The 10,398-nt window shown below is 47.7% G+C and overlaps 1 protein-coding gene across 6 annotated transcripts in view; it reads right to left on the bottom strand.

The window, feature by feature from the left end:
- Positions 1 to 4,368: 4,368 nt before the first annotated feature.
- Positions 4,369 to 10,398, bottom strand: part of SLC37A4 (solute carrier family 37 member 4) — a 61,070-nt gene continuing 55,040 nt past the window's right edge. For all 6 annotated transcript variants that reach the window (XM_088458709.1, XM_088458714.1, XM_088458715.1 and 3 more), the window contains one exon: positions 4,369 to 5,007. In XM_088458709.1, the coding sequence (XP_088314835.1) occupies positions 4,841 to 5,007 (167 nt within the window). In that variant the 3' untranslated portion in view covers positions 4,369 to 4,840. The remainder of the gene's footprint in view (positions 5,008 to 10,398) is intronic.

Genomic DNA, 10,398 nt, shown 5'->3' with positions numbered 1-10,398 from the left:
TTTGCTTATTTTATTCACCTATATATACACTTTATCATGCATCTTTTGCCTTGAATCTGCCATTTCTAACATTCCCCATTTTGACGGTTCAGCTTCATGATCCATCCAATATGCAGTTGTAACGCAAAAGGGATGTAGTCAGCATCCCGGCACCGGAATTCCGACAGGAGTCAGAATCCTGACGGCTGCGATCCCGATGGTTAGTATTAGGGTTAGGTGGGAGGGGGAAGGGTTAGATTACTTACCTGCATATGTCAGGATTTCCAGCGCTGGGATTCTGACCGTCGGCATTGAGTGCGCCGGGACCGTGTCATCAAACCCACGCAAAGGTTTTGCTCATGTTGTGCGTGAGTTCATTTTACTGCTGGGACTTTGCAGTAGGTTTGCACACACTGTACTCAGATGCCAATATATTAGGTACACCTACTCAATAATGCAACATCTATGTGGTAGCAACTTGGGGCATAAAAGCATGCTTACGTAATAAATGTGATTTAAGTTGCCAGGGAATAAATGCTGGTGCCTAATGGGGGGTTGCTTGAACATTTCAGAAACTGCTGCTCTCCTGGGATTTTTACCCACAACAGTCTCTAGTGTTTACAGAGAATGGTGTGAAATACAGCCAGTGAGTGGCCGTTCTGTAGACAACACCACCTTAGTCAGAGCCAGAAGAGAATGGCCAGAATGAGGACCTGATTTAGCATGGATCGCAATTGCAACAGCGTACGCAGATCGACCTTTGTTGCTTACTGCGCATGCGCGGCAATCGCACTGCGCTTACAGATGAACCGGGGAATTCATCGCAGAATCAGTGTCAGGCAGTGAGTGTTTGGGGGTGGTGACGGGGAAGTGGTCGGAGAAACGCAGGTGCGCCTGTCCTTTTGAACGCCGTTGCATAGTCCTGCATAAATTAGCCACTGTGATTGCCTACGCAGCTTGAGTACTGCGAGGAGACTTGCAAATTCTGAGACAGGTCAGAGCTGCTGTAATTGTGCGTGAGGGGCCGATGTTACCGATGTACACGCAGGACTGCGAGGTATTACGGATGTGAGAAGGCAGTAGTGGGCGTCTCTGTGCTGGCTGAGCGGTAGCAGACATTAGCATATTATCGCAGATGCATTGTGTGCGATTACGCAGCTGCGATCTGTGCTGAATCAGGCCCTCAGTCCAGATGACCGAAACTGATCTAGCTATGCTTTACAGCAGTGGTAAGCAGGAGAGCATCTCTGAGTGCACAGCACATAGGATTCAGATTTCAGCTTCAAGGTACTAACCGATAATGGGAGAGGATAAACAATGTACAGGGGATTATATGAGATAACTAGAGCAGCATATTTCCATCATGTCTTTAGGCCTCACTGACTGCATTATTTGTGGATCTCTTTACAAATGGATTTACTTTTATTTCCCATGAATGTGTTCAGTTGGATAAGCCACCGAGGAAACAACACTTGGCCTGTAGAGGTCCACAAACACACACTACTGATGAAGGCAGGTTAGAGTCCACTGAACTAGAGTAACCAAACTACTAATGAATAATCTCTTAAAAACCATGTCTAGTCAAGGGAAATATGGAGACCCATCATCCCCCATCTATTCAAATAAGTGTTTGCTTCATATAAATACTGGTTCTAAGAAAAACTCATTTGTGATCATTGTTAAAGCCCGGACTATAAGAGAAACCCTTATTAAATGTACTATACACCAGTTTTACATTCCCTTTTATTTACACACTCTTGTCATGTACAACTCTTCACTGGGTCCTTAATTTGCTAATGCAGAGGTTCCCTAGCTCCGCCATTACAGTCCACGTTTTATGGATATCCATGGTTGACCACAGGTGACATTATTGGTACCAAGTCACCTTGATTTAATCATCTGGACTCAAGCATGGATATCCTTAAAACCTGGAGTGTAATGGTGAAGCTTGGGAACCTCTGACCTAATGCATGTTGAGGGACCCACTTCCTAAATTAACAGCACCCTTTTCTATATTTTACACCACATATTAGTAGTAATGCAAGTTACAAAAAATACTGTTCTCCCCGTATACAGGGGAGCAAAGCAGTAAGCACATTAGCACAGCTTTATACAGCATTGAATAGTTGTGGATACTGTTGATAAATGACACAGTGACACTGAGTATTGTCATCACCCCACAAACACGGCTGCTGCAAGGATCTACTGAACTGACATCTGTATCCAGGGGCTGGATCCACTGAGTATCCTAGACCATGTGTCACAGTGCAGAGACCTCTCCATTTAACTCATCCATTACCCTGCAGAGTTTGAATAAATGATTTCTCCCCACTTTATTATTTATTTTTCATAACACACATATCTCCATCATGCTCCTACTCAATCTACCTTCTCTCAAACATCCCCTCTCCCTCCCCTTCTTCCCTCCTCTCTAATCTGCACCATTGAAGTGTAGTTTCCTGCATCCACAACACTCACCAGACTACATGAGCTTCACCTGCTAATCATTTTTGCAAGTCCTCTTTCTCTCTCTGCGCCTCATGACTGCTGCCAGCATCTCGCCCCTGGCTCTGTGCCATCCTTATTCCACTCCAGCCATCTTGTGCCTCCAATCACTAATAGCATTTTTAGAATTCTATTAATAGCTCAGTATTATCTAAATATAGAAAAATAGTTCTGCTGTTTGGCCATCTCCCTCATCGCTAGGGGACTCTTTGTCCGGTGTTTGAGGTATGCCACATCCGTGGTGTTTTCTGGCTGGACCTTCACCAGAGACCCCTGCAGTTGAACCTGAGCTGTCGCCAAGGCTTGAAATATACCTCTGAGTTCCATTACATTTATGGGCAAGGACCTCTCCCGGGTTTACCAAATGCCCTGGAGTTGGAACTGAAGAACCACAGCTCCAGCGACTGGCGCCAGCAGTCCCCAGAATCCAGTCCCATATGACAAATGGGCAACCCACATTGAGATGTCTGTAACCAAGCCACCTGGGGAGGGACAGGCGAGCCTGAGGGGCCAGACTGATACCCAGAGACAGATGGAGATGTGAGCTGCCTCATTTTCACAGAAGATTCAACTGATGGTCCCGGGAATGTCAACTTACTCCAATATAAATTACTTTCATTTTACTATACTGGTCTTTTACTAGCCAAGCAAACAGTTCATTTTTCTAATATGCACACATTCTTCTAACCCAATTTGCATCTGTCACCTTCAACCCCCTTCCCTGCTCACATGCACCCCCTGACCCTTCCTCCTGCACTGCCCATAACTTTGTCACCAACTTCAAAGACAAAATCGACACCATTCCACAAATGATTTCCCTCAAACCAAATCCTGCACACCAGGCCCACCTTCTCCTACACTCCCCAATCCACCCTCAGCTCGTTCTATCCAGTAACCGAATGTCAAGTCTCCGCTCTCCTCTTACCCTACAACATGCCCCTCATTCCTATCCCCTCCCAATGTAACTCTCTCTGCAAATCCCAGTAGATTAGCAGATTCTGAGTCACAAAGATTTTATATTATAAATGCTTTACCTTTCTTTACATCAGAATGGCCATACTCTATATAACAGTAACTGCTATGCAGTTGTGCCCATCTCATTGTTGTTAATTAGGTCTCTTTTGGAATATTATTACTAACTACCAGCCATAACTTTGAAAACTCATTAATATTTGGTCCCTCAAAATTAAATCTTGTTGTTAGATTTGTGGTTCACAACTGCTGCATTATTTGGTGAAACCCTGCACTTAGGGCCTGATTCAGCAAGGAACGCACGGATGCAGACGCACGCACCTGTCCGCTACTAATAAATTCATACGCACGCAGAATAAGTGGACTCCTAGCAAAACACAATACCTCCCACTTCCCTTAACATGCGTTCTGTTATACCACGCAAGACAGCAGAAACCGGTAACATCGAGAACCATGGAACACATTAGTATATTAGTGGTTGACCTGACTCTGCGCAGGATGTGTGCCACTTCCTGCGTGCAACTGGACCTCAGGCTACTGCTGTCGCCGCAAGGGCTTACTTATGCATGCCCCTAAAATGCCATCCAAACGCACAGGCACGCCTGCGTTTGCCCGTCCACCCCCACAAAATGGCACTTCCTGTCAATCACTTTACTCTGTGTCTGCGTTGCCTCTGCACACTCAGTACCCATCGCAATAGCTAGTTCGCGCACTGAGATGCATACGCATGTGTAGAGCTAAAACATCGGCCGCGTGCGTGCGTTCTTTGCTGAATCAGGCCCTTTATACGGATAGTTCAGTTCTACCAATTACCACCAAGTAGCCTCTGGCTGGGCAGAGCACATATGGAGTAATCAACGATGACCAAGATAATAAAAGAAAAAGAATAAGACTGAACTAACTCACTGGCAACACAATTCAAAATCCAAGATTTTATTAGTTAAATAATTATTCTTCCAGGTAATGTCTTCAGCGACCTATATACTGTATGTATGAGATGCAGTACTGTCCAGAGGTAATTAGCAGGCCACCCAGAGATGAGGAGCCTCCCATGAAATGCAGACGGACAAAATGATTCCATTACTAGGATGTGACGATGTCCCCACGATTGCAGCGTAAAGAGGCACAATGGCCTTCATATGCCTGTATAATGCTACGTGACATTTCTTCTTTCATGAACACACGAGGGTGATGTTTCTAGAGCGGTCTTGCAGCTGGTGGGCATCGGAGAATGAATAGGGAACGGCCAGACTACTTGCTTGGCACAACTACCCAGAATCCTACAGTACTCTGAAATGAGTACGAATGAGAGTTTAGCACCCACCCCCTCCCCGTCCTCCCCATCTGTCCCTTCGTGCACAGAGATAGGAGCGGTGCTTTCATCTCAATCTGATTTCTTAGCCAAGCGTCCCATCTTGGTCTGGATGTTCCTCAGAAGAAAGAAGATTATGGTGACGGCCAAACAGCTCATCTCGGCTGCCCAGAAAGCTGTATCCCAGCCGTAATACTTGGCTATTGTGCTGAAAGGCAGTCCTGCAAGGAACCCGCCAACTGCAAAGGAGAGACAATATGTTACTATAATGCTTATCACCTAAGACTTATATCTACTAGCGGTTGGAGTTTTCTACTTTCGTGTTCAATCTGTGCTGGTTACTGAACCTGCCAAAGCCCTCTAGCCTCCCATGCTGCTCTGTGTGCTAGCCATGGTCTCCTGCTTTAAACAGGCGCTGCCCCTCCCTCTGAGAAAACATCTCTCATATGCATTGGGAAGTACTCGGAGAGAGGTACAGACAACAGCTCTGCCTGTTTTACTCAGTCCAGTACAGGAGGGCACTGCAACAGTGTAGAATGCAACTTTCAGATGGACCAAGCGAACCTCGCATCACAAGTATTTGGGACCTTAGTCACAGTCGGTCGCAAGCGCTGAGCGCTCGCAACCGGCTCGATGTTGGTCCACAGGGCATGCGGACGACGGATACGGCTCCGTCGTGTGCATGCGCGAGCCCCCGCTAACGACGGATCACCCATCGTTAGCGGGCTCGAAGCAGACGGAGCAAGTTGTCGATGTTGATTGACACCTCGCTCCATTTGCTGGGCGGGCAGGGGGCGTGCCCGGCCAAACGTAGGCGTTCCTTTCGAAACGCTTGCCGTTTTGTGGGCGTCCCCACTGACATCATCAGTGATGTCAGTGGGAAGCTTCCTGTTCAAACAGAGCAGGAAGCTCCCTGGGGCTTAAGGTTGACGAGACCCTACCCTAGGGTCTCGTCGTAAGCCCCGATGGTCGCGATGGCCTTGACCATCGCGACCATCTCCATTAGCGGTCGTTAGAGCTGTGGGTGTTAACCCACAGCCTAACGACCGACGTGGAGGCGGCCGTTCAGGATGCAAGCGGCCGCCCTGTTTCTGAGCGACCGCTTGCATCCTACGACCGCCTCTGAATGAGGCCCTTAATCCCGTTATTCTCCTAATACCAAATTCAACATTTTGGGTGGAGTTAAATTTTAAAACACTATAACCAACATAATGCCGTTTTGCATTGGAGCTATAAAACGATATGCTTTGTTGGTGCATAGAAATGGCAGCCACACACCTGGAGCTGGGCTGCCAATGACCAAAGTCCAGGACAGAGGTTCCAAGACTTGGTCCTCAAGGCACCCTAATGGTCCAGGCTTTTAGGATATCCATGGATGAGCACAGATAATTAGTACCTCAGTCTTTTGATTTAACTAAGTCACCTGTGCCCAAGCATAGTTATCCTTAAAACCTGGACCGTTCAGGGTGCCTTGACAGAGTTTGGAAACCTCTGGTCCAGGACTCAGAGATTCTGCACTTCCTGTATGTCCTGGTAATCACACGATCAGCGGGGGTCCCCTGCAGGAGAGGGGCCGACTGTTCCCCAAGGTCATAAATAATAATAATAAAAAGTAAAAATAAAGGTAAAAAAACCCCACTCATTTTTAGCCACTGTAAAAATGAACACAATTGGGGAACAAGTTTAAGGGCATAATGACAGATACACCATTCCTTGATTACTCTCATTAAGCAATTAGTGTATCTTTTCCACTATTTTCATCTAAGTCAGCTTGTATAATCTTAAAAACTAAAACACTCATTGGAATTTAGATAAATTAACAGATAAAAGACAAGCATACAGTTTTAAATGAATCCCATTTCTGATATTATGCCAATGCAATAGTTAGAAATGTATTCCGCAACATCTGCAAAGTAGCTTACTTACATCAGCAAATTTGGGGCATATTTACAAAGCGGCATCTCTAACCTCAAAATGTAAAACCGCCTTAATATTAAGAGCAAAACACACCTGGCCTTGCTATTATATTAGTGCTGCATTCAATTTTGAAGAGAAACTTTCAGAGAAGCTGCGACTTACAAGAGCCGCTGGTCCATAACTATATCCCTAAGATTATAGAAGTCTGATACCCATTTTCCACCAAAAACCCGAGTCCGACCTGGGTTTTCGGACATGGAACCTGATTCACACCCGTTTGCTAGCTGTGATCGCTCACTCCAAGCGTATGGAAATTCGGTTAAGTGACGTCAAGGCAGGCACTCGCAGGGCAAGTTATAAGCACTCCCACTTTGGTTTGGCGAGTGATCACTTTTTGTTTGTAGACGCCCACTTGTGTACGTCATCTCCAGGAAGTGCTAGAAACCATTGGTACATCGATCAGCATCGGATGGGATCGCAGCGCTTGAGATTGACTATACCCTGCAGCAAGCACTGCGAGCACTTCAGTGTATATTTCTAGCAAGTGACGTGTACTATGACGCTGGCTGTTAATTATGCACGCCTCTGAAACGGCGTTTAAACACTTAGGTACGCCTGCGTCCGCAACTCCACTCTCCCGTTACTACTGCCCTGCCCCTGTTACCACCCTCAAACGGCCTCTCCTGTCACTCATTCCTCTGGGCAGTCTTTTCAGGGCGAGCGAGCGCATCTTGATCTCTCGTACTAGTTTGCGCACGCAAACTGCGAACTATACGCATGCGCTCATTTGCAAACATCGCCAGCAACGAGCGCCCGCTTGCTAGCGAGCGGGTCTGAATCAGGTCCATGGTTCCAACCCAGGTCAGACCCTGTTTACACTGCACCTACGATCTGGATTATTCTCAGGTCAGCCCCATTCACACTGAACCCAGGTCTGCCCTGCTAAACTTGTGAGGTCATAAAAAGTGGAAGGTGACTGCTCCACAACTACCAATCAGTTCATTTTAGGCATGACACAGGTCGGATAACCCGGGTCGCGGCATTTACACTGCACCATTACCCGGGTCATCTTGGGTCCGACCCTGGTAGCTACTTGACCTGGGTTATTTTTCAGGGACCCTTTTCCACTGTGCCACAGCCCAGGTAGACTCGGCAATAACCCGGGTCATTGCAGCAGTGGAAAAGAGGTATGAGTTATTCCAACAGTTAAAACCTACTTTTGAGAACACAGTACATGCATAATGCTTTGGGCTTCTATTATGGCGTGGACAAAGGTTACAGACTATGCAATCTGTCTGATATGATTAATGACACAGAAAACATGGCTAATATCTGCTGGATTGAAAAAAATGGGCAACTACATGTGATCTCCTACGGTTACCAAACCAATGTTTTTTTTTTTTTTCCTAGTCATATATTTTTCCGAGGGAGATCAACCAGCAATAATTTCTGCTGCTAATTGGTGTACATGAAATTGGTTGTGCAGATTACAAAGAGCACTGCAGGCTGTTACTGGGATAATAAGAATGTATCTGACATATTGAACTTAGAGCCTCATTCAGACCCACTCGCGAGCGGCTGTCCGCTCGCAAGTAGGTCGATGGTGTGCATTGCGCATGCGCACGACGGAGGGAGCTCCGCCGTGCGCATGCGCGAGACGCGACGAGCGAAGGACTTTCCTTCGCTCGTTGTGTCTGATCAAAGGGGGCGTGCTGTTGATGTTGATTGACAGCACGCCCCCTTTGGTGGGCGTGCCGGGGGCGTGCCTGCGAGACGGAGGCGTTCCCAAGGGAACGCCTACCTGTCAGAAGCCGGCCCCACTGACATCACTAGTGATGTCAGTGGGAGTGATTTTGGCTCTGATAGAGCCAAAATCACTCCTGGCCCTGCGGTTGAAAAACTCAACCGCAGGCTTCTGCTCACAGTGGCGATGGTCGCGATGGTCAAGACCATCGCGACCATCATCCTGCACGCTCGTATATGCTGTGGGTGGTGACCCACAGCTATACGAGCGTCCAGGAGGACGCTCCATATTTATGGAGGTGGGCCCTGATTCAGAGCGAGCGCTCTGGTCAGAGCGTCCGGCTCTGAATGAGGGCCTTAGTCACATGGATGTCCTTTATTACAGAAAATGATTTTTACCTGGAATACAGCGATTGAATCAATTGCAATATAACTTATAATATGCTCGATTCTAAGGTGTAGTGTCATAAGTAAGCATGAAAATATGAGATATGGTAAGAACTTACCCTTGTTATCTCTATTTCTACGAAGTCCATAGGGTTCCACAGGATACCTTGGGGGTATAGGTGTGACGTCAGTCGCAGGGCACCAAAGAGTTAAGCTTTCAGCCTCCCAGGATGCACTAGGTCCCCCTCCTATACCCCGCCCCCGGGCCAAGGCACCTCAGTTAGTTACCAAGCCATAGGCCGGAGGAGGAGAAGGAAGAGAGAGAACAAAGATCTGGACACATACAAGAATCACATTCTCACCAGAGGGAGACGGAAAACCGGTGACCAGAGCAAAGCCCATCTGCAGCACAGGTGCGACAGGGCGGGAGTCCTGTGGAACCCTATGGACTTCATAGAAATAGAGATAACAAGGGTAAGTTCTTACCATATCTCATATTTTCTACTTCAGGGTCCATAGGGTATCCACAGGATACCTTGGGGATGTCCCAAAGCAGTATCCTTTAAGGGTGGGGACGCTCCTGTGCAGAAAGGAGAATCCGCCGCCCGAAGGAAGCATCCTGAGAGGCGAAGGTGTCAAACCTGTAATACCTCACGAAGGTATGGACAGAAGACCACGTAGCAGCCTTGCAGATCTGAACTGCTGAGGCACCACGTCGAGCTGCCCACGAAGGACCCACAGACCTAGTGGAATGAGCCTTCAGAGAAGGAGGGACCGGTAGGCCTTCATGAAGATAAGCTTCAGAAATAGCCATACGGATCCAGGCTGCCAAATTTTGCTTTGAAGCAGGCCAACCCTTTTTACGGAAGCCAAAGAGGACAAACAAAGCGTCCGACTTCCTAAACGAAGAAGTGCGGTCAACATAAGTCCTTAAGGCCCGCACAACATCCAAAGAGGCCTCACCCACGGAAAGACCCGGTGAGTTAAAGGCCGGAACAACTATTTCCTCGTTAATATGAAACTGGGAAACAACTTTGGGAAGAAACTCGGGCCGAGTGCGGAGCACTGCCCTGTTCCCATAAAAAACCAAGAAAGGGGGTCTACAAGAAAGAGCCCCTAACTCAGAAACACGTCTGGCCGAAGCAATGGCCAGAAGGAAAACAGTCTTAGCTGTTAGCCATTTAAGATCCACTGAGCCCAGTGGTTCAAACGGCGGTCCTTGGAGAGCCCTCAGGACCACAGCCAAATCCCAAGGCGCCACAGGTGGAACAAAGGGCGGCTGAATGCGGAGAACACCCTGCATAAAGGTGCGCACATCCGGGATTGTAGCAATCCTACGGTGAAACCAGACAGATAGGGCCGAAACCTGTACCTTCAAAGAAGCAAGGCGAAGCCCATGATCTAGTCCCGCTTGCAGGAAGGCGAGAATCCGAGACAGACGAAACTCCCGCGGTGCATAACCTCTCGGTCGACACCACTGGAAGAACGTATGCCACACGCGATGGTATATCCTCGCGGAAGACGGTTTCCGAGCTCGCAACATGGTACGCACCACAGAGCTGGAAAACCCCCGGGACCTCAGC

The sequence above is a fragment of the Taudactylus pleione genome, unplaced genomic scaffold (genome assembly GCF_031769625.1).
Source record: "Taudactylus pleione unplaced genomic scaffold, aTauple2 ptg000848l, whole genome shotgun sequence".
NCBI classification, from domain to species: Eukaryota; Metazoa; Chordata; class Amphibia; order Anura; family Myobatrachidae; genus Taudactylus; species Taudactylus pleione.
Note: the sequence above shows the minus strand (reverse complement) of the source record. Positions and strands in the feature narration are given on the sequence as shown.